The following is a 27996-nucleotide window of genomic DNA, read 5'->3' on the forward strand; positions in this document are numbered from 1 at the left end:
TGAAAGAAAGAAGGAGCATGATTTTATTGAAATGTTTTTAGTACAGTGTTGGAAGATCTTCGAATCCTATATTCTAAACCAATACAAGCACTGCAAATGACGTAGTTCCTCAATCTATTTGACATCATATCTACCAAAGGAAAGTTATACTACGAACCTCTTTAAGTTGGTTAATGTAACTTAAGTTGGAAACTGAGCAACTTTGGTATATTCATATTTCTCTGGCTCCCCTTTTTGGTTAGATGTACGCCAAGTCAACTGCCATGCAGCAGAGTCAGACAGGAGCAATATATTTGGTGGTTTCACTGAAATGTTTCCGCATAAGCAGCAAGGGACGCACAAGTTCTGGGATTACGCTGCTCTCAAGGCTGTCTTCATCATCTTTTTTGAACTGGACCATCAAATAGTTAAGGGCTACATTGCCGCCGTGCAGGGCTACCTCTAGTCTATTTAGTTGACAGATGTACCAGAAGTACTTTAAAATACTAAAGTGGAGATAAATAACCATAGAAACAATCAGTTCTTAATTCAGAGAATGACAATACCGATTTTTACCTCTTTATCTGAAGATCGTTATTTTAAAACTAGCTCTATGTGTTAGACTCTTAAATCTTAGATGAAATGACCGCCTTTAAATCAACTGGTTTTAGTCATTGTCATCATGTCCACACTGGGATGCGAAGCTGTCTACCTGCGTGCGTTCATAACTACATTTTCATTTCTCTATGCATAGAAATTTCAAGAAATACAGATATCACTCATTTGTCCAAAATAAAACTTACATACATCTAAATAGGCTCTTCACATGTCTCAAATCAACTCGTCTAGATAACGTCCATCGTATTGAATAGCTGACCTTAACCAGGCTACACTAGGATTTTTTCTCAAAAGCCCTCTTAAGGTACAGCAAAATGCTAGTCTCTGCGATGACTAAGATGATACTTTTAAACTTTGATTCACCCTCTGCTGTACTGAAGTCTGAAACCTTAAAGGCTGTTATTCAGGTTTGTTAACAACTTAAACAGATTTCATTTTTCCACCCACAGAATTTAGATCAGAGACCTTCTTCTCTCCAAGTTCTGAGATTCAGCAGCAGGAGACTGTTATTTATTATTCCTGGGCTTTGTCTGTGCAGGCACATTTTCTTCTTTGGGGGCGGAAGCGCTCAGTTGGTTGTCCACCAACACGCACTTAGGAAAATTCAGAGTTGATGCTTGCCGCCTGCCACCGGAGATGGGCGCGCCTCACTCAGCAGCCGTCAAAAGCCACCTGTGGATAAAGCTATCTCCCCTCCACCATCACTCCTGGGCCACCATTTGAACCTTAACTTCATGGAGCAACTAACGTTTCCTTATTTGTCCTTTTTTTTCTAGGCCTTTCTCACCCACACTTTTCAGGTAACTGCTTTAGTTACAATAATCTGTTGCCTAGAAGGCTTGATACTTGTGAGTACAAAAGGCAAAAGACCATGAGATCAACACTAAGGAAATAATATTTAAATATGTATTTGGAGGCACCCACAAACAATTCATCTTTTTCTCATGTTAAAAGCAAAACAGAGATCAGACTAGTAAATGTGAGGGGACTTAGCGAAGAAGTCTTTGTTGTGACGGAAATCCACAACATGAAACTCTTGGAAAAAAGGCAAAGTAAAAGCTAGAGCTAAAAACAGGACATTAAAAAAAACAAGATGGCAGGACATGAGGTGCATCTGGGATGGACACAGCATGAATGTGACAGTGTACTTGCAGACTACCTCAAAACAGTTTCTCTGTCAGCTCTATTGCTCAACATAATTTTGGAATTTTAGAACAAGGTATTTCAGATAAGTGACAGTTACGATTTTTAGAAGTGGCAATAAAAAAATACTGAACTACATTGCCTCTGATATGTCTAACGTTTACCAGAATTAAACGTGTCAGTGGCCATCTTCAGCTACGTAAAATTTGGTCCAAATTAAGCATAATAACCAAAATGGTTTCTTGGAAACCTGATCACTAAAACAAATACTCAAAATTCAGGGTATTAAAAATTCTCTAAGGTTGACTTAGAAGCAAAAGGCTAATTCTCTACAGGGTTTCACCCAAATGTCCACAGGCATTATCATTTTATATTTACACAGAGGCTTTAATCTGAGCTGACCTTTGGTAACCCTGAAATACATAAACTGTGAACTTCCACAATGGAATTATAAACTTGAAAGTTGTGGCCTCAAAGCACTGACAGAACAAAGGAAAAAAAGGTCACCTATCAGAACAAATCACGATAACAGAAACATTTCTCATTTAAGACTGTTCACTTAAAGATCAAATAACCACTGCCCTCCCCACCAAACTGAAAATAAATGGTCGGGAGCTTTAAGAGGGGGAAAACCAGTGGCCCTCGGAGTATACAAAGATCTGATGCTTTTGCATTAATATAACTACTTAGTCCTAAAGCTAATAATCAGACAAATGCACGCAAGTCAGAAGCCAGAGCAGGCTTGCTTCCACACCTCACATCCTGGATTTACAGTGGGACGTGGCTGAACAGGTAAGACACAGATTCACCGTTGTGGGTCCTTCGAATCGCCTCGGCCAGGATCATCGAAATGTCAATAACCTAAACACCAATGAAAAGACAGAAAAGAGGAGAAGAAAGTGGGACATCTCAGTGATGTTTAATTGGAAACTTAGAAGCCAGAAAGCCTAGAAACGCTTTCTCCAGCACATAAGATGTGCTACTATCGAACCTCCCCACAGCCATTTCTTCTGAGAGGACTGACAGTTTTGGGTCTGTCTTCAAATTACAATCCTGTACGGGATCCTGGAAGTGAGATTTTTCAGTGCAGATACTTCAAAGGCTTTTCAGGGCCGCTGTTAACCAGAGACATCCTTTACTTTCAGTGTTTGTTGTTTTAAAATTAATTTTACTCAATCATCATGTGGAAGGTTTTTCTCCCTCTTGGTTTCTGAAAACACAGAAACTGTAACGTCTGACAGCACAGCTGTAATCATCTAACTCCGGGGTCAGCATGAGAACAGCCATAGACAATACATAAATGAATGGGCATGGCTGTGTTTCAGTAAAACTTTATTTACAAAAAGAGACGGTGGGCTGGATTGGGCCCGGGGGCCTTAATTTGCTGACTCTCAACTACTGAGAATCAGACATGAAAATCTAAGGCATAGCTATTCTGACCATTTTCTAATGAATCTCCTGGTGCCGAATGAACTGTGTTGCTCTCCGATGGATGAGAAATCACGAAGCAGATCACTGATCCACCTTCATGCTCTAATGATGGGCATGTAGGCTTCCAGCAATGAAAGGACTTGCCAAGGTTCACCAAGACACAGAGGCAAAACGAGGACTCAAACCCCTTCAACTTATTTCAGGCCAGCTGGTGTAAAGTGATCACTGCCCACTCTCTGGGGGCCTCCCAAGGCAGGAGGGATAGAAGGAGTAAAGCTAAGAGACCCCTGGCACAGCCAAGCTGCTTGTTTTCCTCCCCATTTAAAAACCTGTGGCAAAATACATGTACCACAAAAGATGCCATTTTAACCATTTTTAAGTATAGAACTTACTGGCATTAACTACATTCCCAGTGGTGTGTAACCATTTCCCAAACTTTTTCATCGTCCCAAACGGAAACCCTGCACCATTAAACACCCCGCTCCTGGTAACCACCACTCTACTTCCCCTTTCTATGAATCTGACTACCCTAGAGCCCTCAGCTAAGTGGAATCTAGTTTACGTATCACACAATATTTGTCCTTTTGTGACTGGTTTCTTTCACTTAGCATACCGCTTTCAAGGTTCATCCATGTTGTTGCAAGTATCAAAATCTCCTTCCTTTTTAAGGCTGAGGAATATTTCATCGTATGAAGAGGCCACACTTGGGTTAACCATTCAACTGTCGGTGGACATTTGGTCATTTCCACCTTTTGGCTACCGTGAATAAGGCCTGCTGTGAATGTTCGTGCATAAGGTTTCGTTTGAACAGCCATTTTCAGATTTGGAGGAATAACCCTAGAGGTGGACCAGGGGGGTCATGTGGTAACTCTGTTTAGCTTTACCACAGCCTGTTTCTTAATGTTCTTTACTTTGGCTTTATTCACTTACTATTTATAACTTTGACCTCTGCTGGCCCCAGCCTTTCCCAGACATCTAACATGTATCATACCTTCCCATTACGGGAAGCTACAACCTCTACTGACATCTGCTTAGCAAGTGGTCACACACACAAGATGCGAGTTGCCTCCCTGCTTGGCTCTGCCTGCAGTGTAGCCAGTACCTGAATCTTGGAGCAGTGTTTCATTTTGTCCTCTTGGGGAATAGTGTTTGTCACAACAACAGCCTCAAAGGCGGCATTATTTATTCTGGAAATAGCTGGCCCAGAGAAGATCCCATGGGTAAGGATAGCATAAACTTTGGTGGCTCCGGCCGAGAGTAGCCTATAAAATAAAAGAGAAAAAAACTAAGTGCACACAAATATTCTTGAAGCATTCTCCCCTCAGTGTGAATTTAAAAGCAATAGTGTGTTCCATAAAGGAAAACAGGGAACCAATTTCACTCACATTTATCAGTCTAAAACAGGATCTTTTAAGGTATGTGCTGGCCAAACACTTTACATTCCCTTAAATCAGGGATTATCAGCCTTGACGTTGGGCCCGGATAATTCTTTGCTGTGTAGCACATCCCTGGCCTCTACCCAACAGCAACACCCGTCCCCTCAGTTGTCACAACCAAAAATGTCTCCAGATATTGTCAAATGTCTCCCAGGGAACAAAACTGCCCAGGTTTAAAAGAGTAAAGCCAAAATGTCACCATGTTGCCATACAATCAATACACAAAACTGAGGTACTATACACTCTTTGTTTCGTTCTGTCTCTGAAACCGGCTGTGCATTCTACCCTCCCAGCACATCTCAAGTCAGACGGGCCACAGTCCACGCGTTCTGCAGCCGTGCATGGCTGGGTGGTGGCTCCCACGCGGAACAGCCCAGCTCTAAGTCCCTGGAAGCCAACGCTGAGAAGGCTGGAGTGAAGGCAAGCCAAGGAAGCGAGGGCCTGAAGAGGCCGAAAGACTGTCTTTTTCCTCCTGTGCTCAGTTTCAGGAGAAGCACCTTCCCTGAACTTCTTTAAAAATACACTGAAAGTTCAACCTTGAAAATGAAAACCAGGCCATAAAGGACCACAGTTTTTTCCCTACCGAGAAAAAAAAATAGGCCTAGAATTGACTTTGGTCTGAAAAACTACTACTAAGCTATCAGTAATAATTAGGAAAAGTGAGCCGAGTTTTTTAACAGCTGACATTCTTCCTTTCTTAATGAGACGCCCTGACACTCTCCTCAGGGGTCCCAAACCACACGCATACTTGTCCGCAGCATGGCAGATGGTGCCACATGTGTCGGCCATGTCATCCACAAGGATGGCCACGCGGTCCTTCACATCGCCCACCAGCACCATCCGGTCCACTTCATTTGCCTTCTTCCTCTCCTTGTGAATCAAGGCAAATTCCACATTCAACCTGTCTGCGATTGACGTGACCCTGCTCAAAGACACAGACAGACACGGACTTAGAGAACAAGCTTATGGTTAGCAGGGGGAAGGTGGCAGGGAGGATAGATTGGGAGTTTGGGAGTGACATGTACACACTGCTATATTTAAAACAGATAACCAACAAGGACCTACTGTATAGCACAGGGAACTCTGTTCAATATTCTGTAACAACCTAGATGGGAGAAGAATTTGAAAAAAGAATAGATACATGTATATGTATAACTGAATCACTTCGCTGTATACCTGAAACTAACACAACACTGTTAACCAACTATACTCCAATATAAAATTAAAAGTTAAAAAACATAGATAGGGAAAAAAATTAGACTAATTCTGAAAACGTATTCCCAAAATTATATTAAAAAACTCTAGATTCATTACAAAAAAAAAAAAGACACAGACAGATACATCAAACACTGTCAATACAAAAAAACTTGTGTTCTTCACAGCTGTATTTTAGGACTGTCGTGACCAGCCATACTCAAGATAATGCAAGAATCAGGCCTCCCTTGCAAAGCCAGGCCTGGTCTGGGATATGTATTAAGCGACGCAAGGGGAGAAACATGCTAGGATGTGGCCTTGCATTTGTGGCAGCTGGGGAAGAAAGCCAGGGCGCCTTGACCATGGGCTAAAACTCCTGGCTAAGCAGCTGACACTCAACAGGTTAGTGTTCATGGGTACCTTTATTTATTTATTTATTTTTTTGCGGTACGTGGCCTCTCACTGCTGTGGCCTCTCCCGTTGCGGAGCACAGGCTCCGGACGCGCAGGCCCATCGGCCATGGCTCACGGGCCCAGCCGCTCCGCGGCATGTGGGATCTTCCCGGACCGGGGCACGAACCCGTGTCCCCTGTATCGGCAGGCGGACTCTCAGCCACTGCGCCACCAGGGGAGCCCTTGTGGGTACCTTTTAAAGTGAGGGGCACAACTAAAAGCAAGTTATTTAGAAAATACTAACTGCTCAGTGTAGGGAGCAGCCAGTGGGGACAAAGTCCGGGTGAGCGCAGCCATGTAATCTGTACGCTTAGGACAACGGGCTTCACGGGACACGAGGCCTCCGGACACGGTAATCACAGTCCAGGCCTCTGCACAACTAGGGCAAATGCTCAAAAGTCATCAGCTCTGAAAGGCCTGAACTGGCAAAAGGAGGAGAAGGTGGCAGGCCAGGCTTGCTAGTGAGCCTGGAACATTCCAGATTTTTCCTGTGAAGAATAGACTTCAATGATGAAACAGTGCAAAATAACACCATAGACATAAGATGACATGAAGATTTTCCCGTTTCACTTTTTGAAATGAGGGTCACTCCTGATGCAATTCAGCTGAAAAACTTTTTATCGAGGGACCAAAACATACACACTCACACACCCTAATTTAGTATGCAGCGACTGGAGGATGCAACCTCTGGACGCTTTTTAAGTCGTGGTCCCATTCACTGCGTCCTCCTCAGCTGGTAACCACGAGTGGCACCCCATGCGTGCTCTGATCAAGCCGAGTGTGGCCAAGGCGCTGAGAGGAACCCACTCTCTGGGGCCAAGAGCGCAGCATGAAGGGGACTGTGTACCACAGGTTACACCTGCTTGTTTCTGAGAACATTCAACAAGTATTTTTTTAAATTGTGGCATATATATAACTAAATAGAATTTGAATGCTGACCAAGATTTTGCCCCATAATCGCCCTAAAACATATACTACTATCTATATGCCAATTTCATAAAAGATAAGCCATTTAAACTCCCATTAAGGAAAGCTAGTTTCTCAGAACGCAAGACAGGTTTTCCCAAGAAAGACTCTTGAACACCTTACGTACGTGCGTATACATTAAAATTCTGTTTATTTGTAAGGACCAGGAAGATCTCAGTGCGGTGGGGAAGCGCCACCACTGGGGCTGAAGTTTGAAGCAACTCAAGTCCAAGCATAACCTGCGTTCTGCCATGTGATCCGCTCTCCTAAGCCTGTGCACAAACACACCAGCAGGGGCGCGGAGGCCTGCGTGGGAAAGAAGCTCAGGTTTTGGGGGGTTGGGGACAGGCGTGGAACATGAGTGGGGGAGCTCCAGCCACTGCAGGTACCCAATGGTAACATCAGAAGCAGAGAATAAAGGAAAATATCCCTGCAAAAAGCCCCCTGGGTTGCGAGAACATTCCTATTTCTCCGCAGGTTCCAACTCTTCTTTTCCTGGTGTATAACTGACACTTAATACCTATTCCTAACATACGATGCTGAGACAGTGTATCATATAGAAATCTTGGGTGGAAAAAGCTAGGACAAAAATAATACATAGTTTGATTTCCATTTCTTCTGGATACACTATTACATTCTCTTTAAAAGAAAAGAGAAAAAAGTCAAATCTGAATTATTTAGTTTCACCAACTTCCCAGACCAGTTTTACGTTAATACTGACTACCTCAACAGTGGTGTGTTTCCTAAGGTTTATTTTTTTCTACCCACAAGTGACCTCTTGTGGCGATATTAAGTTTTGTGGGGATACTAACTTGTACCTGGAACAAATCAAGCCTCAAAGTTTTTTCTATGACAACAAGTTCCAATTTGTCAGATAGATATCTATTTTTCTTGGTGAAATACGACTTCTTGCATCAAACAAAGAAGCCACAGATAATGTCAACTGTACGTATCATGCGTTACCTGCGAGGCTATTTTGTCGGTTGGGGAACAGCTTACTCCAGGATATGAGGATGACAAGAATGTGTAGCAAAAACTGGTGAGGAATGGAGGTGACAAAAAACCGGAAATGCATGCCCCTAAAAAGCCTGCCTCTCCCGGCAGAGGGGGAGCAGGGGTGATCGGAGCGGAACTACTCTGAAGGGGATCTGAACAAAAACAGCATCTTGCTACTGGCCATTTCCTCTGGCTAGCTGACTCTGCATTTTTTGAGCAGGAGTTGGCAAGTAGATGGGGGAGCCTGGTATATAATAAAAGATGGTATTTCAAATCAATGTGAGAAAAATTGATTACTGAATAGTTCTGGGGACAATTCAGATAGCTGGGGACAGGGGGAGTTGGATTCTTAATTCACTCTTTATTCCAAAACAAATTTCAGATGGAAGAAAACTCAAAACATTAAAAAGGAAAAAAGCAACCCTTAAAACATATGAAATCATGGGAGAAGAAAAATGTTAAGGGTGATCCTTCATAAACCCAGAAGCCATAATGTGAAACAGAGATAAATGTGAGTACATAAGCATGTTTTAAAAGTCTTGCAGAGAAGAAAAATACAAAAAGGGAAGAAGTGAAAAACTTGGGGACTTACTTGCTACACACGAGAAGAAAAGATGTCATTTCCTGCCTGCACAGAACTCCTAACAAGCCAGAGGAAGAGGCCTCCAGCTGACAGAACATGCAAAAGGTATGAACAAAATATGAACGTGCTAGAAGGAGCGCTCAACCTTATGCACGCAACTGCAATTTACAGGAGGAGATGCCATGTATCACTCAGCCGATCTGTAAAGTAAAAGAAGTCCGATCATCTGCTGTGTAAGCAAGCCTGTGTACAAAGTCACTGGCATCCATACTTGGGAATGTCAACTGGTCTATCTTCTTTTTTTTTTTTGGTACACGGGCCTCTCACTGTTGTGGCGTCTCCCATTGCGGAGCACAGGCTCCGGATGCGCAGGCTCAGCGGCCACGGCTCACAGGCCTAGCGGCTCCGCGACATGTGAGATCTTCCCAGACCGGGGCACGAACCCATGTCCTCTGCATCGGCAGGTGGACTCTCAACCACTGCGCCACCAGGGAAGCCCTATCTTCTTTTTTTTAAATTGAAGTATACTTGACTTACAATGTTGTGTTAGCTTCTGGTGTACAGCAAAGTGATTCAGTTATACATATATATATATTTATATACTCTTTTTCAGACTTTTTTCCATTATGGTTTATTACAAGACACTGAATATAGTTTCCTCTGCTATACAGCAGATCCTTGTTGTTTATCTATTTTATATATAGTAGTTTTATCTGCTAATCCCAATGGTCTTCTTTCTTTTTTTTATATGTGAATTTTGAGTTCATATATTTTTTAAATTAATTAATTTATTCATTTATTTAATTTTTGGCTGCACTGGGTCTTCACTGCTGCACGCGGGCCTTCTCTAGCTGCAGCAAGTGGGGGCCACTCCCCGCCGCGGTGCGCAGGCTTCTCATTGCAGTGGCCTCTCCTACTGCAGAGCACAGGCTCTAGGTGCACGGGCTTCAGCAGTTGTGGCGCACGGGCCCAGTTGCTCCACAGCATGTGGGATCCTCCCGGACCAGGGCTCGAACCCATGTCCCCTGCATTGGCAGGCGGACTCCCAACCACTGCGCCACCAGCGAAGCCTATCTTCTTTCAAAGACCAAATTTTGACCCTGTCCATCAAAACCTAAATAGCTCATGCCCCTGGACTTGGCAACAGCAGTTCTAAGAACGCATCCTACTTGTACAAGTATATGAAATGTGAAAGTGAGTGTCGTGCTGCAGGAATGTGCCTAAGAACATAAACAACAGCACCTACTAAAGAGGAACGTGAGACTGGTTAAAGGAATCACTACATCCGCACCCAAGGGCCTATCACCCAGCTGCGAAAACCAAGAAAGCAGACCTACTGCACAGCTGGGGAACTGTTGCTAAGGCGGAACACGCTTTGAAAAAAAAAAAAGCAAAGAAGTATGTGCAGCATAACATCATCTGTGTGAAATAAAAAGGGGGGGTATATGTTTGAAAAGCATCATTCTGACTTTGGGAAGAATAGAGGTCCCTCAAGAAGGAAATGGGAGACATCACCCTATACATAAAAAATAGGGTTGGGGGCTTCCCTGGTGGTGCAGTGGTTGAGAGTCCGCCTGCCGATGCAGGGGACACGGGTTCGTGCCCCGGTCTGGGAGGATCCCACATGCCACAGAGCCTGAGAGTCCAGAGCCTGTGCTCCACAACGGGAGAGGCCACAACAGTGAGAGGCCTGCGTACCACCAAAAAAAAAAAAAAAAAAAAAATAGGGTTGGGATGGAAAAACACAAGGCCACAGAAGTTTGTGGAATCTATTATTCTTTTGGCCTGTTAGCTATCAAACTAAGTTGTTCTGGTCAAAAAAAGAAATATGCCTGACATGAAAGCCACTTATTTTATGATCCATCCATATGAACCGCCCAGGGAGACAATTCCCTAGACACAATGGAGATTAGTGGTGGCCACAGGCTGGAGGGAGAGGGAGTGGGGAGTGACTGCAAATGTTCTGGAATTAGACAGTGGTGACAGATGCCTAACTCTGAATACACAAAACCCACTGACCTGCGCACTTTGAATGGGTGAATTGGAGGTATGTGAATTACATCTCAATAAAGCTGTTACTAAAAACAAGTTACGCCTTATGCTCCCTCTCAACCCACTTGCTCACCTCTAACCTTCGAGCAGGCCAGTGCATTCGCCTGCAGATGCCACTGTGTGACTTCAGTAAGTTTCTAAGTAACTGCAAGCATCTCCAAGAGAAATTACTCCAAAACGTTGCTCTCATTCCCCTGTTGCCTTAAGCAGACAACACTCTGGGTTGCTTGCACCCGAAGGGGAGCTTTTAAGTTCGATTCTAGGTCCTTAGCTTGGCCGTGGAAGGGATGAGGGATGGGCATTTGCATTTTAAAGTTGTCCCCAAGCTTGATGGTCACCACTCTCTCGTGGCAGGTTTACTAGCGTGCACAGACTTACGAGCTTCCTTGCTTTCTCACAGGACTGGTGGACGGAGCTCTCTTTCACCTCTCCCTCCCTGACGGAGGCCCCTGCCCGGGCATTAAAACTTCATTCCGCTCTTCTCCCCGCCAGAGAGCAGCTGCACAGTTCTACAAGGTGACTCTGACTCACTGAGTCTCGGAGCACAGTAAAGCACTCTGCATCAGCGTTCCCTCATCTTCACCCCGATCCTCAACTGTCTGTACTGATTGCTCTTTAATTCCTTGAGTCTCTGTAAAGCCCTCTGGATTTGCTTCTCAGTACGATTATTTATGCCATTCAGTGCACCTGCGCTCTGATGCTTTTAGTGCCATGTCAATTTCCGTCCAGCATCCTCCTTTTACAGCCCAGTAACTGTCCTGTTGAGCCCACGGGGCTGGCTGCCCGCCGCCCTGTTATCTGCAGGCGCTGGCTCTCGGTGGGCTGCGCCCCCTCGGCTTCCTAACTGGGATAGTCAGGCACAATGAGGTGGTCTTCAGCGGGGAGTGCTTACTGAACAGCTGGGCTTGTGGAATTCTCCCTCGGCCGTGGCTCTGTGGCCTGGGGTCAATTTTCCCAGCATCGGGAAAGACTGGCTTTCCTCCCCAGGCTGCAGGGAGGGGTCTCCCTGCCATCTCCCTTCTGTCTGGAGGCCCCCATGAGGGCATTATAGCCTCTCCCAAGCCACCCGCCTCTTCCTGGATCTGACACCCATACCCCAGGCCACCCCGAGCACGGCTGTCAGCCTTCTTTATTTCTGGGCCACAGACATCTCCCTTTCTTTCCGGCTGCTCTGCGGACACGCATTTTAAAATTGTTCTATCTTGGCTTCCATTTCTAAATGTTTGTAGTAAGAAGAACTAGCTTGGTCAATCGTGTTGTTAAGTAAAAGCCTTATTTTCCAATTAGGCTCATTGCTTTTATAATCAGAAATGAAAACTTAAAAAACGCAAAACAGGGCTTCCCTGGTGGCGCAGTGGTTGAGAGTCCGCCTGCTGATGCAGGGGACACGGGTTCGTGCCCCGGTCCGGGAAGAGCCCACATGCCGCGGAGCGGCTGGGCCCGTGAGCCATGGCCGCTGAGCCTGCGCGTCCGGAGCCTGTGCTCCGCAACGGGAGAGGCCACAGCAGTGAGAGGCCCGCGTACTGCCAAAAAAAAAAAACCAAAAAAACCCTCAAAACATTCTTTGCTGAAACCAAACGTCTGTGTGTATTTTTTTTTTCTTTCATGAATGATGAAATGTTAAAGATGACAGCTCTCTGCTCTGGAGGTGAAGCCTGTTGGCTACTTACTTGCTTATTTGCAAAATAAACTGTTCAGTAATTGAAGACATGCTTCCTTATCTAACACATACGGAAAGGAAAAAGCAGTCGGCAAACACACAAATCTAAATCTTCCTCATGCCGCCTGGGCCTGTGCAGTACCTTTTGGCGCCCCCGGCGTCAGGTGAAACAATGATGCAGTTTCTCCACTCGGTGATGTTCTCCCGAATCCACTGCAGGACCGCGGGCTCCGCGTACAAGTTATCCACGGGGATATCAAAGAACCCCTAAGGGGAGAAGCGGGTGTCACGTTATTGCAGGGTTTTTAAAAAGATCTCTTTCATGAGATAAAACTTGAATTTTTTATTCAAAAGAAGCCTTTTCAACTGACTCCCCTTTTTTTCTTTTTTTTTTAAAAATTGAAGTATAGTTGACTGACAAGGTTGTGTTACTTTCAGGTGTCCAGCAAAGTGATTCAGCTATTTTTATATATATATATATATATATATATATATATGCATGTATTCTTTTTCAGATCCTTTTACATTATACAAGATACTGAATATAGTTCCCTGTGCTATATAGTAGGACCTTGTTGTTTACCTAATTTATATATAGTAGTGTGTATCTGTTCATCCCAAGCTCCTAATTTATCTCCCCCCCACCTTTACCCTTTGGTAACCGTTTTTCTATGTCTGTGCAGACGCCCTTTTCTTAATTCAAACAGAATTAAATCAAAAGACAGATATGTTCCAGAAGCAGATTTCAGTTCAATACGGGGACATGGTCTGTTATTTTACGATCAGCTCTATCCTAAGGAATAGGAGAATGGTTTCGTAGATCAATGGGTGAGAGATTTGCTGTTTCTTAAACACCTTATTATAAGCCAAATAAGTCAACATTCACTATATCACAGAGTATGCATAGTGTAATTTGGCCTGTTTACCAGATTACGGAACTAAGTTATGAAGAGTTTTAAAAAACCTACATTACAACTCTCCCATTCTAATTATTTTCCAGAAGTGGAGATGGAATTATAGAGTTTACTACCAAGAAGCCATTCCTGCTCCTCCAAAAGTGAGTAGAGGGAAGGTGGTGCTGGATACAGGCGATATCAACATTAAATATATTTCTAAGTTCAGTAAAAAAGATGAAAATCCAAGAGTTGCCATATACAAACTTAAAAACACATGTAGTGTTACCTCCTTCAAAAATTATTTAACTTAACAGGGCGTTAGGATTTAACCACTTGCACTAAGGCCCCACCATAACCAAGGACAACAAAGAGAATTCTGGAACCTGGATCTGAGAGGCATGCAGGTCCATGGTGATGATGTGATCCGCCCCAGCGACCGAGAGCATATTGGCCACGAGTTTCGCCGAAATCGGAGCACGACTCTAAAATATAAAGGCACGGATTTTATAACAGGGGAGAGATGGAGACCTCCAGGTTTCTCCCACTAAGATTTATAGAAGAAAGAGGAATCACAGATGCTTTATTACACTTGAAGAAAATTAACATTAATAATTCAAAATTAATACTTCAATAATTTAAACTTAGTAATTTAAATGATTTCATTATTAATAAAGAAATTTATAGCTTATAATAGCAAAAGATACTCATCCCGTTTTATTCACCAAATATTAATTATTTACATCTACTACTGTGAGACAGTGTGCCTGACACTGGGTATAGAAAACAAATATCAAAGAAGCAAATAATTAAACATAAATACATGTAACATCACAATTTATATAATTCCAATTGTGACAACTGTGCAGAATAATAGGTCCCGGGAGAGAGACAGACAGACAGACAAGAGCATGAAGGACATCAAGTTAAAAGACACTGGTTGTCAGAGGCCCCTCTGAGGAAAGTGCTTTTTAAGGTGAGGCCAGCAGAAGCGGGAGACCAGTGTGGCAGCAAGAGCAGCCCATGTGACGTTATGGAGGCTGAGATCATATCCAGGGACGGAACGAATCCTAGTGTGGCTACAGGCAGTGGTCCAGGACAGAATGTGAGGGCATGCCGGGAGAGAGGCAGGGGCGCATCCTGCAGAGCCCTGAAGGCCAAGGCCAGCCCTAAAGACAAGTTTCTGCACTACAGCTGGGAGCGAAGGCTGTTACAAATTCGACAAAAACCATATCCAAGAAAGAACACCTTAAGGTGATGGATAATTTGATATTCAGAGAAACACACGCAGCGTGACACCGTATCCTCTCTGAAGGTACCCAACTTCTCCATAGCTTTAGGTTCCACACCATAAATGACGGACAGTAACTCTGTCCACGTCAAAACAATCCAAGGGATTATAGAGGCATGATTAGACCTAGGGAAAGAGTTCAGCATTTTGCTGTAAACAGTGTTATTTCTATACACCACAAAAAAGGAAATGTAAGCTTAATAGAAGATTTCATTCAAACTTACAATGTCACATGTCAATTATATCTCAAAGCTGAAAACAAAAAAGATTTCATTCAAAATAGTAACAAATGATCTCTGTTAAATACACACACACACACATACACAGTATATTCATGTAAAAACACACAGGAATTATATCACAATGTGAACAGATTATTTTTATTTTCTCTAATAACACCATTCTTTTATAAAAAAGAAACCTATTACTTGATGATAATACACACACACACACACACACACTTTTTTCACACACAAAGAATGAGAGGTAACAGCCCAAATGTTACCAGTAGATGTTTCTAGAAAGTGAGATTATGGGGAAACAGTTTTCTAATTTTTAAAAAATTGTTCAACCTGCTCAACTAAGTCACGTTTTCATCGTGTTAGCTCCCCTGCTCTGGTCCACATTGCCTTTGGGATAAAAAGCCCTCCCGCCAGCGCGGCTCTACCTACTAAGACCTGGTCTGCCCCACTGCCATCCCTGCGCCTCCAGGAGGGGTCCTCCCTGCAGTGGGGACTGGGCCCGCTCTCTCCCTCTTCCGGAGAACACTCTAAGCCTTGCCATCTACACCTGCACACCCACCTTACCCTTATTCCACCCCCATCTCTGCAGACCCAATGTGTTTGATCCTCCAGATCTGGTTCCAATCTCCAAACTTTAAGGTACTCCGAGAAATCTAGAGAGAAATGATCTGTCCCTTCTAAAGGGACACAGCATTTGGTCCCCACCATATGGGACCACCTTATGCCGCCTGCTTAAAGATTGACATCAGAAGATATTTTATGTAGGATGCATAATTCACAACTAGACTATGCGTCCCTCAAGGGCAAAGAATTGGTTTTGGAGATTTCCACATCACCTGCAGTCCCGGCTCTGTATCTTGCACATGACAGTTCTTCTATAAATATTTAATAACAGGATCTCTGTAACAACAAGTTTCCGAGGCTTAGTCATTCACCTCACTAACTATGAGAATTATTGAGTCTAACAAAATTCCAAGATAATTAAAAAGAACAAATTGATAGCTGGGAATCTGACTCACAATGCTCATCAATTTGGGGCTCTTTCTCTAAGCTGATAACCTACGAGAAGAGTCCTCTGCTCTCCATAGCGTTCTCTCCATGGCGTTGAGCATTTCTTACTTCTGAGAGCCAAAGCACAGGGGTAATTTTTAAATTCATACTTTCTGATCTCCTTCTTCAAACTCTGTTTTCAAATTTGGTTTTTGGATCATCTTTCGCAATTTGCCTCAACCCCCAACTGCATCTTGGAGGAAAAATGATCCACAAGTTTCAACTGACTTTATAGCCAAGACAGAGAAAAATTTCTAAGACATTTCAACAAAGGTAGTCAAGGTACAGCAACCGAAAATAAAACGTTCGACTCCCCTAATGAAAAACGGATAAAGGTCAAATATTTTGTGAGCCAGACCAACCTCGACAAAGACTCTCCAGAGTCCAGATTTTATTTAATGTATCGGCTGCTGCCCCGCTAAAAAGTGTAAACTTCGCAGGCTTTAAAAATGGACGAGATTGTAGAAATTTGTGTCAGCACAACTGTCCTCAATTTTTCCAGTTAAGAAATCAAAAGAAACTATTTGATCATTGAAAATAGAACATAACCTTGAAAATTTGGGGGGGAAAAAAAGCTCCAAGTCTTCTACCCCCTCAAAAGTAATTATTTCCAGCTGTGCCCACATCATACGGTTTTTAGCAGGGAAGGAAACTAGCAATTATTGACCACCCACTATAGCAGAGGTCAGGGGACTGGTGCCCATGGGCCAAGACAGCCCATGCTCTGTTTCTTCACAACCTGTGAGCTAAGAATGGTTTTTAGGTTTTAAAGTGGTTGAAGACCAATCAAAAGCAGTACTTTGTGACATTTGAAAAGTATGTGAAATTCATATTTCAATGTCCATAAATAAAGTTTTATTGGAACACGGCCATACCCCTTCGTTTACATATTAAATATGGCTGTTTTCACACCAAATGGTGAAGTGGAGTGATTTCAACAGAGTCCCAGTGGGACACAAAGCCTCAACAATCTGACACCTAGTTCTTTTGGGAAAGAGTCTGCCCACTTGTGTGCCAAGCACTTTATAAATAGTACCAAATACCATCCTTAACTTCCAGAGGAGGAAACTAAAGACACAACGGAACAAGAGTAAGTAATGGCACTAAAGGTCAAACCCAAGTCCACTTGGCTCCAAAGTCTTACCCCAAAACTCAGACCACTCTGCACCACACTTTTTACAATGAATACTATATTGTCATCTTTTTTCCATGTTAGTATTACATTGTGCTGACGTGTCATCATGAAACCTTTCCTTCACTGTCAGAACTTGTCCCTGGTTTCTTGCACATACAAATAAAAGCAAAAATAAAATTTGACAGATGTGCAGCCTTGCTTAAAAACAAGCAGTGAGGTTAAAAATAATGAAACAAGCTTTAAATCTGGTTAAAAGGCTCTAGCTTTTTCTGCGCTTCTTTGCAGGTAACTCTAAATAGATCGACTGCGCAGAATTCCATTGTGTCTTAGATGCCATAGACAGTACAGTCCTATGGGAAGGAAAGGACAAGTCTGTGGGGCTCCCCAGGGCTCCTCCAGTGGCTGAGGAGGAGAATTTCTTTCTGAGCCCATAGAACAAGTGTGGCCGACGACTTCCCATCACATTCGAACACTACGTGGCCTTTAGCCTACCTAAGTGAAGCCAAAAGCGGGGAGAAGTGTTTTCCCCCATCACCCTGGGTTTCCTCATCACTAGCCCTGGCTGGTACATGAATTACATATAGGCTCAGGCCATTTCTCTAAGGTGCTTACTAAATCCTTCGTTACCCTCATTTCAAAAGTTTCCTGATACAAAGCCAGCCCAGTTGGTCTAGGGAAAGAAATGAGTAGTTAGAAAAGTTATTAGCAGCAATTTAAAAAGTCCAAAAGCACACCTCAAATGATAGACCAAATTAAAGATTTCCCTTTCGAGCAGCATGGTGAGAGAAACAGTCTCTCTCCTTACTGCAACACGAGCCAGCTTGACTAGATAGGCCAGAAATGATGGTGCCAGAACAACCGACATGTCCCGGCCGCCTCCGAGGCCAGTCCCCAAGAGCCAGGCTCTACAAAGGGCGGCCAAGAGCCAGACTCACCTGGGACAGCTGGGTGAACACTTGTTTCCTGGCATCATTATTCACAGAACCCCCTTTCAAGCCCTCAAGTAGCCTGACTTACATGATAAATGATGTAATAATGACACTATCTCAAAGCTTGAACTGTCCCTAAATACCCACTTATTCACACATCAGTGACCTATCAAGGCCCCCTGGAGTGGGCTGAATGGTGGCCCCAAAGATATCAGGTCCTAACCCCTGGAGCCTGTGTGACTGTTACTTTATTTCGAAAGAGGCCCTTTGCAGATGTGGTTTTACTAAGGATTCTGAGATGGGGAGATTATCCCAGAGGGCCCTGGATGCTACGGTATGTATCCTTAAAGAGGGAGATCCGACAGAGGCAAGAGAAGCCACGTGAAGATGGAAGCGGAGGTCAGAGGGATACGGCCTCAAGCCAGGCAACGTGGCAGCTGCCAGCAGCTGGAAGAGGCCAGGAAGGATCCTTCCCTAGAGCCTCCAGACGGAGCATGGCCCTGCCGCACCTTGATTTTCAACTTCTGGCCTCCACAACTATGAGAGAATCCATTTCTGTTGTTTGAAGCCACCCAGCTTATAGTAATTTACTACAGCAGCAATTGGAAACTAACACAGCCCTCTGTGATTCCTTTTTTGCTATGAGCTTTGCTATGGTGCGCCAACAATACGGCGCACCATTTCTGAACTCCAGATTCCCTCTGCTGCTACTGGTGCCATTTCTCAACTGCTATCATGGCCTTGCTTCTGTGCTGCTGACCGTGACCACATCTTATCTCTTCCATCAGCGGTTAAGTTCAGAAAGTCGTGGAACTGCCTGATTGGAGTAAAAACGAAAAGCAGCTACCATATTGTTTCCAAGAAACACACTTACAGCAAAGCGACTAAGGAACACTGAAAGGAAGGAAAGAAACTGGTACTCAAAATGGCCCCCAAAAGAAAACCCATCTTGGGCTTCCCTGGTGGCGCACTGGTTGAGAGTCCGCCTGCCAATGCAGGGGACACGGGTTCGTGCCCCGGTCCGGGAAGATCCCACATGCCGCGGAGCGGCTGGACCCGTGAGCCATGGCCGCTGAGCCTGCGTGTCTGGAGCCTGTGCTCCGCAACGAGAGAGGCCACAACGGTGAGAGGCCCGCGTACCGCAAAAAAAAAAAAAAAAAAAAAAAAGAAAACCCATTTCAATGTCCAACAATAGGAACATGGATCAAGAGACAGTTGAACAACACGGTTCCAGGGAACAGTTAAGCCCACTGGGGCTGCAAGAGCTCTGGAGGGCTCTTCATCAGCGTGGTGACAGAGGGCAATCCTGGCAAGTAGAGGCCAGAGGCCAGGAGTGCCGTCACATCCCCTGTGTGGGGGGCAGGACACCAGCCATGCAGACCATGCTAGTTTCTCTATGCGACAAAGACTTCATTATGATTAAACATAAGAAACAAAGTTTGAAAATACAATATTGGAACAAGAGGTAACTGCCAATCAAATACTTGCAAACAAAAAATGCAGGCGTCTCAATATTTGTATCAGTTAAAAAGAAAGTTAGGGTTTAAAAAAAAAAAACAAAAACCAAACAAAAAAACCCAAAAAACAAGTTAGGGTTCCAAATTGTTACACAGTGGGAAAGGGCCAAGTAATAATAAAAGGAGGAATTTACCAAAGAAGAAGCAATGTATCAAATATCTTCATGCCAAGTGCAAAAGCTACTAGAAAAAAAAGGAAAATCTGATGACAAATGACAGAATACAGAATTTACTAAACCCCGTTACATGGAAGAGAAATGGTAGCCGGATATGAGCTTCTCTATGCCACAGACAAGAACCAAGATGCTGAACAAGCCCATAGAAACACCCAGATGGGAGGAAGAGCTACGACAACAGACTACACTGATGCGACAAAAGAAATAAATTGAAACACACATAAAACTTGCAAATCAAGTTTAGAATAAAAGCAGCTCCATAAATGACAAGTGGGACGTCACATGCTTCACAGGAGCAGGTGGGACCTCAGGTCTGGGCTGCTCACAAGCTAAAGGCAAGTCACAAAGTGACAGACACACACACAGCCCCCCCAACACACACCCCAACATTTCACGGCATGTGGCAATTATCTGAAATTCACATTTCAATGTCCATAAATATATGTTTTATGGATTTATGTTATATGGAACTGAAAGGATTCCCGCGGAACCGACCATCTATTCATAAAATACAAGGCGGACAACAGCTGAAGAGTTGCTCCCCATAGAGGCCTGAATGGTATCCCCAAAACTCACGTCAACCCAGAACCTCAGACTGTGACTTCATGTGGAAATCGGGTCTTTGCAGATGTAACTAAGGTGAAGATCCAGATGAGCTCATTCTGGATTAGGGCGGGCCCTAAATCCAGTAACTGTCCTTTTATAAAAGACAAAAGGACACACACAGACACAGGAAGGCAGCCATGTGAAGACAGGCAGAGATGGACATGATGCTACCAGAAGCCAAGGAATGCCAGGAGCCAGCAGAAACAGGAAGAGGCAAAGAAGGCTGCGCCAGAGTCTTCAGAGGGACTGCAGCCTGCTGGCAGCGTGACCTCTGACATCTGGCCTCCAGGACTGCAAGAGAGTACATTTCTGGCATTCTAAGTAAGCCTCCCAGTTTGTGGTCATTTGTTTTCGCAGGCCCAGCAAAGTAATACATTCCCCTTTCAAGTTCCCCTCCAACTCCAACTTCTCTGATTTTTCTTGAAGGCAGAGGCCGTATCTTCAGTTTTTCTAGAAACTCACAAAGCCTCCTACAGTGCTAGTGTTACAAAAAGAATAAATCAACAATATTAACTTCATTCCTCTTGCAAGGTTAAAAAGAGATAACGGTATAAATTAAACTTGGTATCTTGAGATAACTGTAGACTCATATGCAGCTGTAAGAAACAATGCTGAGGGCTTCCCTGGTGGCGCAGTGGTTGAGAGTCCGCCTGCCGATGCAGGGGACACGGGTTCGTGCCCCGGTCCGGGAAGATCCCACATGCTGCGGAGCGGCTGTGCCCGTGAGCCGTGGCCGCTGAGCCTGCGCGTCCGGAGCCTGTGCTCCGCAACGGGAGAGGCCACAACAATGAGAGGCCCGCGTACCGCAAAAAAAAAAAAAAAAAAAGAAACAATGCTGAGATGGTGCAACCTTGCCTCAGGTTCTCACGGTAACATCTTGCAAAAGTAAGGTAGGATATCACAACTGGGATCCCGACATGGATACAATCCAGTGGTCTGCTCAGGACTTCCCCCAGTGTTTTATACTCACCAGGGGTGTGTGTGTGTGTGTGTGTGTGTGTTTAGTTCTATTCACCACCACAAAGGTACACAATAATTTCATCCACTTTCATTATATGTAAAGTATAATAATTTTATATTATAGCAATGGTATTTTCATACCTGCAAAAATACACTTTCTCTGTTTCTATATGTACAAATATTAACGTGATGGCTGGTCCAAAGACAAACCTTTGGTAGAGCCAACCAGAGAAGGCATATTTACTCCATCCTGACAGGAGAGAGCAGGCATTTCCCAGGGATTCAGAGGTACAAAGTGAGAAAATCAACGTAGCCGTTAAGGCAGAGCAGGTTCCTCCAACAGGAGCCCCGCCCCCATACCTTGTCCTTTTTGTCTTGGCGGGCGTAGGGGAAGCACGGGATCACGGCGGTCACCCTGGAGGATGACGCGATCTTGCAGGCGTTGATCATGATGAGGAGTTCCATCAGGTTGTCGTTGATTTCTCCGCAGCCACTCTGGACGATGTACACATCTTCTCCCCTCACACTTTCGCCAATCTCGACGCTAGGGGAAGGAACATGCGACCCATTAATAGGAAAGCATCCCTGTGACCACCCCCAGGGTTGTGATTCCCTAGGACTTGGCAGGCAGTGGTCCTCGAGGGTATGACTTCTTCCACTGAGAGGAGACAGAACAAAATCAGCAAAGGGAAAAGTCACATGGGCGAGGTCTGGGGAGACCAGGCACAAGCTTCCAAGAGTCCTTACCCTGGTGGAGTCACAGAGGACGTGTGAATTCCCCCGGCAACGAGCTGTGACAACACACGTGAAGCACTGTCTCCCGGGGAAGCTCATTAGAGACTCAGTGCCTGGGGTTTTACGGGGGGGCCAGGGACTCGGTGTTAACCACGTGGTTTACACCGTTCAGCAGTGAGCTATTCCCACAGGGAATGGCGGGAAACCTCACGAAAGCTAAGCTCCCAGAAGCCAGCCAAGGGCCACCTTGCAAAGGGACCTTTTCCATATATGAGGGGATCCCATATGCTCTTCAGAAATTGTCTCAGGCCTGTTACATTAACTCTTTTTGGCTCAATACTGTATTTTAGTTTTTCACTTTCGTTAACGTTACACATAACACATTGCTTAAAAAACTCCAATCCGTTCTGTAAGGCTTAAAACAAATAAACAGCGCAGAGGCAGCCAATTTCAACTCTTGACATGGTCTTTAGATATTTATTTTCAAAGTCCCTCCCTTACGTTTGTATTGCTTCATCTGGATTTTTTTTTTTTTTTGGCGGTACGCGGGCCTCTCACTGTTGTGGCCTCTCCCGTTGCGGAGCACAGGCTCCGGACGCGCAGGCTCAGCGGCCATGGCTCACGGGCCCAGCCGCTCTGCGGCATGTGGGATCCTTCCGGACCGCGGCACGAACCCGTGTCCCCTGCATCGGCAGGCGGACTCTCAACCACTGCGCCACCAGGGAAGCCCGTTCATCTGGATTTTTCATCCTAGGCATCACGTGTTGACCCCTATCTCCTCCCCAACCCGTCGCCCGCACCAGTGTGCAGCCTTCCCATCTCATCTTGCCATCTTCCTCACATCGATCAGCATTTTCCAACTAAATCTGAGAGCTACAATTTTAACTGTGTCAGTGCCATTCAGAGCTGAGTCATTCAGTAAACTGAAAACCAAGTTCGTATTGCCCTTCTATGCACAACTTTTGGGGGTCTGTTTACCCTGGAGGAAATTATCCAACCTCTTCAACTACTAAGTTTTCCGAGTACTGCATACAAATGGCAGCCTCAACACTTGGCTAACAAACTAAATCCCACAATGTCAACGTCAAAGGCCTCGAGCGTGATCTCCATTCCTCGGCCTGCCCGAGTCTCTCCCTGAGCTGCCTTCTCTTTCCAGCTGTGCACAGCTGTCTCCTGGGGATTGCTTCCACCCCTTTCCTGCCCTCGAGTTCCCACTTTCTGTACCCTTTCTTGGTGCACTTCCTTGTTTTACTGATGGGCATCCTCCAGTAGCTTCTTGAGAAAGCAAATAGGAGCTAAAGTCTTTGAAAATTGCCTACCAGGAAGCTTCTGTAATTCAGGTACAGGATTCTGGGGGTTCAACAAGAGAACGAGTCAGCACAACACTGGCATACATACACAGTTACCTGTATCCCGTCTCTTGCAATCAGAAACCCATTATACCCAATGGTATTGTTTTATTAAAAGAGCTAATTATTTCTTAAGAAAATGTAAACACAAATGGCATTTCGAATACCATATAGCAGTCTATCTGAATCAACAGAAGCTTCTACTCAACTTTAAACAGAATAATTAGAAGACAAAAATGCCATTTTTCAAGTTGACAGGATCTGAAAATGAGTTTTGATAACAGTGGGTCTTAACCTCGCACGTGCTCTGCCATGGATGGAAAGAGTACGATGCCAACCTCGGGATGAGCATGTGACAGACCGAATTCTACATACTCCCTCCGATCCGAGTACTAAAGAGCTACGTGTAATTCCTTCGTGAACATCACATCAACTGCGAGGTGAAGTCAATCTGGAAATCACAGTATCATAAAGCTCAGGGGTCAATAATAGCCCGTGAGCTGAGAATGGGGTGGGCAGAATAATGGCCTCCCAAAGACGTCTATGTCCTAATCCCCAGAACCTTTGAATATATATGTTCGTTTATAGGGCAAAGGGGAAGCAAGGTGGCAGATGGAATTAAGGCTACTAGTCAGGTGACCGTAAAACAGGGAGATTACCCTTGATTATTGTAGTTGGCCCAGTGTGATTACAAGGGTCCTTAAAAATGGAAGAGGGAGAGAAAAGAGGTCAGAGAAAGAGATGTGAGGACTGACGTAGGGTCAGAGACGTGCTATGTGGCTGGTCCCGAAGATGGAAGAACGGGCCAAGAGCCAAGCAAAGTAGGCAGCCCCTGAGAGCTGGGAAAGCAAGTAATGGATTCTCCCCTAGAGCCTCCAGAAAGCAACACTGACCCATGATGCACTTCTAACCTACAGAACTGTAAGACCTAACAGCAGCAGAGCCACCATGGGTCCACGAAGGCTAAAATGTTGTCTGCCCCTTACAGAAAAGGTTTGCCAACAACTGCTGGTGTTATGACTGTTTAATCCCCGAATTTCAGCTTCTCTGGCCTAGTTTTTCTAAGGAACCTCAATCCCCATATGACTAGCAGTCCAGGGGAAGACAGAAAATACATACAATCACCATGGCAACTTTTCCCCAAAGCTATTCCTGCTTCTACTCATAAAGGTGGTTGCGACTGATCTTTACTCTAGGTCTTTTAAAAACTGTGGCCAGGAGGCAGCGTCCACTGCTCTTTACTGACCCTGAAATAAGAAGGCTGATGAGTTTATCTGAGCCACCAACGAATGGGTGTGGTAATTAAAAGACGGGCCACAGACTAACACTTTTCCCATCAAGAAGTGCAGTCTATGGCCTCTTCCCCGGATCTGGGAGGACTCCGTGCTTGACAACACAGTGCGACAGAAGTGACGATGCACTGACTTTGGGGCCCAGGCCTTAATAGACTGGGAGCTGCCACTTCCTGTGTTTTGGAATCCTTGTGCTTGGACCTCAGTTTCCACGCTCTAATAAGGAAGCTCCAGCAGCCCTGTGGGGAGAGATGCTGAGGTTCCTAACCAAGCTCTCAGGCCAAAGCTAGTGCCAACTTACCAGCCATGTGAGTGAGCCAGCTTAGAAGTGGACCCTCCAGCCCCTCCACCACACAGGATAGAAACAAGCCTTCCTTGCTGAGCCCTGTCCAAACTGCAGGTCTGAGAATCAAATAAACAATTAGTTTCAAGCCGTTGAGCTCTGGGGTGACTTGTTACACAACAGATAACCAGAACTTTGGGTCTCAGGATCCAGCTAGCTGCTCTGGGCATGTTCACTGACCAACATAATGGGTTACAATAGACTTTCAGACACCATCATCAGTGCTGTCCTAGGACATCACTGTGCTCCTTCAGTGGTCAATTGTAAAGCTGGAGCCAATGTCTCCCTGCAGAGCTTAAATAATTTAGAGATGAGAAGGTAAAATCATGAGGCTCTGTGTCCAATTAGTGTTTTTAAAATGGGTAATGGGAGGAGTTGAGGACCAGGCGCCACACCAGATTTCTCGTCTTGGTTCAGGGAGAGGTTCAGGTAGGGGCCCCTGGACATGAATTGTATCAATTATCTCTTCCTTTGCCCTTCTGCTTCTCACCTCTAGGACCCCACGGTAAAAACCGGATCACTAGTGCAGTATCTGATACAGTCCTCCTTATAAAAGAATCAACCTCTGGGCCTCGACAGTTCATGCGAAAGAGAAAAGTCAGGAAGTTAACCTTTTATAGTCTAGATATTAAAAACATAAAATGTAACTATATAGCAATTCCCAGACTTCAGGCTGAGTGGTTTCTCACACCTCATGATTTCTAATTATCGAGTGGTAGTTATAAAATACTCAAAACCAAATAAAAATTTTTCCTTGACTTATATGACACTGCTGCCAGGAGACAAACTATCATCCCATTCTTCTGAAAGCTACTGCAACTTGAACAGGACTGCCAGATATTGTGGCATTCAAACATAAATACACTATCCTTCTCCAGAGCCCTGGACTTCCTCTGAGACCTCTGGATAAAACTCTGCTAAGTGGAATTCTTTAGCTGAAGGACTCGTGCAGTAACACCACCTGATACTCATTCACAAATGTTTCTTCACTTATATTATCATCAGGGTTATGCAGTGGTGATTTCCCACCTGGAATAAGGGTTTCCCATATCCTAACAAGCTGAAAACAGCAACCTCCACCTTCTCTCCATGTAATAATAATAACCCCTCGGTATTTAAGCAATCTTTGCCCACCTCAAGGGCATCAAGATTCTCCTCCGATGTTTTCTCCTAGAAATTTCTAGTTCTAGGTTTTACATTTAGGCCTGCGATCCATTTCAAGTTCATTTTTGAAATGGTGGGAAGTATGGATGGACTTTTTTGGGGTTTTTTTGCAGCTGCCAACAATTGTTCCAGCACCGCTTGTTGGAAATGTTGCCTGAACTGAATCTTTGCCAAAGATATCAAAACGATCGGTAACTTAAAAAAAAAAAAAAAAGAAGATCAGTAAGTGAGTACAGTGGAAGATATTTAAGTGGGGGGAGAAATGGGACCAACTTGTAATTAGTCAAGAGCTGCGTGGACTCAGGAAAGTGGAAAAAAAGGAGCTGCTGGTCCGGCTTCAGAGGGGGCCACCAGCCTGACTTCACTGGACAGAGGCGACCGCTTCTTGTGGACCTGAGACATGGGCAGCAGTTACATTCAAGCCATGGCCTTGCTGCGGGACACAGCAGAGTCGCAGGAAGACGAAGAAGCTGAAAAGAAAAAGTCCATCATCTCTGAAGCAGAAAAGTTAGCACAGGGGATCCCAGCACGTGGGCCCTGGAGTTCTCAGGTTCTTTAAACCCTTTGCAGGACCACAGCCTCTGGAGAACTCAGAAGTCTGCACTCTGGCAGCTCAGAACTGTCACCTGGGAGCTTTTAAAAAGCCGACCCCGCAGCCCTCGGACCGGAATCTCTGGGGCAGGGCGGGTAAGAGGCACTTTCAACGGCCCCAGGCGAATCCAGCGCGCAGCTAGGGCTGGGGACGTGGGCGGGACGTTCCCTCGCGTGCACGGGGTTTGGGATCGGCCAGGCAGGAACGCGCTCGCCCCGGGCCGTCCCTCCCCGCGTGCCCCGCGGTTCCCGCCAGCTGCGCCTACCTCCTCCCTTGCCCTGTGACCGCCCGGAGGTCGCTCTTCCGGGCTGGGGCCGCCCCCTTCGGCTTCTCCCGGACGCCGCGGCGGTGGCGCGGAGGCCGCGTAGTGGCCGTCCCGCCCCGGAAGGCGGAGCGGGCAGCCGCGGAGGGGGTCCCAGGTAAGCGCCGGCGCCGGCCCGGCACCGCAGCCGCGCGCCCAGCGCCCTCCCCGGCCCGGCCCCCACCTGGTCTCCTGGTTGCTGAACTTCTTGGTGACCACCTTGCCCAGCTCCAGGCCCAGCCGGTCGGCCACGCGCTGAGACAGGTCCTGGTGTGAGCTGCCGCTGAAGAGCACGATGTTGGGCATGGTCAGGCGCGGGGCTCCAAGCGGCGCGGGGCGGCGGAGGCGGCGGTAACACGGAACCCTGTGGCGAGAGCTGGAAAGAGCGACTGGCAGACACCGGCAGGAGCGGAGCTAAGAGGAGCTGGAGGGGGCGGAGCTGGAGGGGCGGAGCTGGGAGAGGGGAGCGGGAGGGACGGGACTGGGGGAGGAGGAGCTGGAGGCGGTGGAGCTGAGGGAGGAGGAGCTGCGGGGTGGGAAGAGCGGGAAAGCGCAGCCGCGGGTCCCGGAGGCGGAGCTGGAGGGGCAGAGCTGAGGGAGGAGGCGCTGCGGGGTGGGAAGAGCGGGAAGACGCAGCCGCGGGCCGGGTAGGAGGAGCTGGAGGGGCGGAGCTGAGGGAGGAGGCGCTGCGGGGTGGGAAGAGCGGGAAGACGCAGCCGCGGGCCGGGTAGGAGGAGCTGGAGGGGCGGAGCTGAGGGAGGAGGCGCTGCGGGGTGGGAAGAGCGGGAAGACGCAGCCGCGGGCCGGGTAGGAGGAGCTGGAGGGGCGGAGCTGAGGGAGGAGGCGCTGCGGGGTGGGAAGAGCGGGAAGACGCAGCCGCGGGCCGGGTAGGAGGAGCTGGAGGGGCGGAG

General features: G+C 45.9%; 1 protein-coding gene across 6 annotated transcripts; it reads right to left on the reverse strand.

Annotated features, from left to right (window-relative positions):
• Window positions 1-27529, reverse strand: PRPS2 (phosphoribosyl pyrophosphate synthetase 2). Of its 6 annotated transcripts, none has more exons than XM_060136979.1 (9): window positions 26163-26524; window positions 25519-25599; window positions 24987-25087; window positions 21670-21853; window positions 13790-13888; window positions 12653-12777; window positions 5356-5532; window positions 4274-4433; window positions 1-2601 (listed from the first exon to the last, which is right to left on the reverse strand). In XM_060136979.1, exons 4-9 carry the CDS (start codon window positions 21772-21774, stop codon window positions 2509-2511), a joined length of 759 nt encoding a protein of 252 aa, XP_059992962.1. In that variant the 5' UTR covers window positions 21775-21853; window positions 24987-25087; window positions 25519-25599; window positions 26163-26524; the 3' UTR covers window positions 1-2508. The 6 variants fall into 6 exon arrangements, with proteins under 6 accessions (XP_059992962.1, XP_059992963.1, XP_059992961.1 ...); XM_060136980.1 differs by having other exon boundaries at window positions 26466-26492; XM_060136978.1 differs by lacking the exons at window positions 24987-25087; window positions 25519-25599; window positions 26163-26524 and adding an exon at window positions 27270-27529 and having other exon boundaries at window positions 5356-5529.
• Window positions 27530-27996: the final 467 nt, after the last annotated feature.

Source organism: Lagenorhynchus albirostris, chromosome X (genome assembly GCF_949774975.1).
Source record: "Lagenorhynchus albirostris chromosome X, mLagAlb1.1, whole genome shotgun sequence".
In the NCBI taxonomy this organism is placed as follows: domain Eukaryota; kingdom Metazoa; phylum Chordata; class Mammalia; order Artiodactyla; family Delphinidae; genus Lagenorhynchus; species Lagenorhynchus albirostris.

Bases quoted from the DNA above. Each gene is read 5' to 3' on its own strand.
- PRPS2 (XM_060136976.1), bottom strand. From the start codon at position 25,198: ATGCCCAGAGCAGCTAGCTGGATCCTGAGACCCAAAGTTCTGGTTATC. The intron at 13,889-21,669 runs GTATGGGGGCGG...TTTATATTTTAG, and splicing joins GCCAAGACAAAAAGGACAAG to AGTCGTGCTCCGATTTCGGC. The intron at 4,434-5,355 runs GTATGCGTGTGG...TTTATTTTATAG, and splicing joins ATCTGCCATGCTGCGGACAA to GCTACTCTCGGCCGGAGCCA.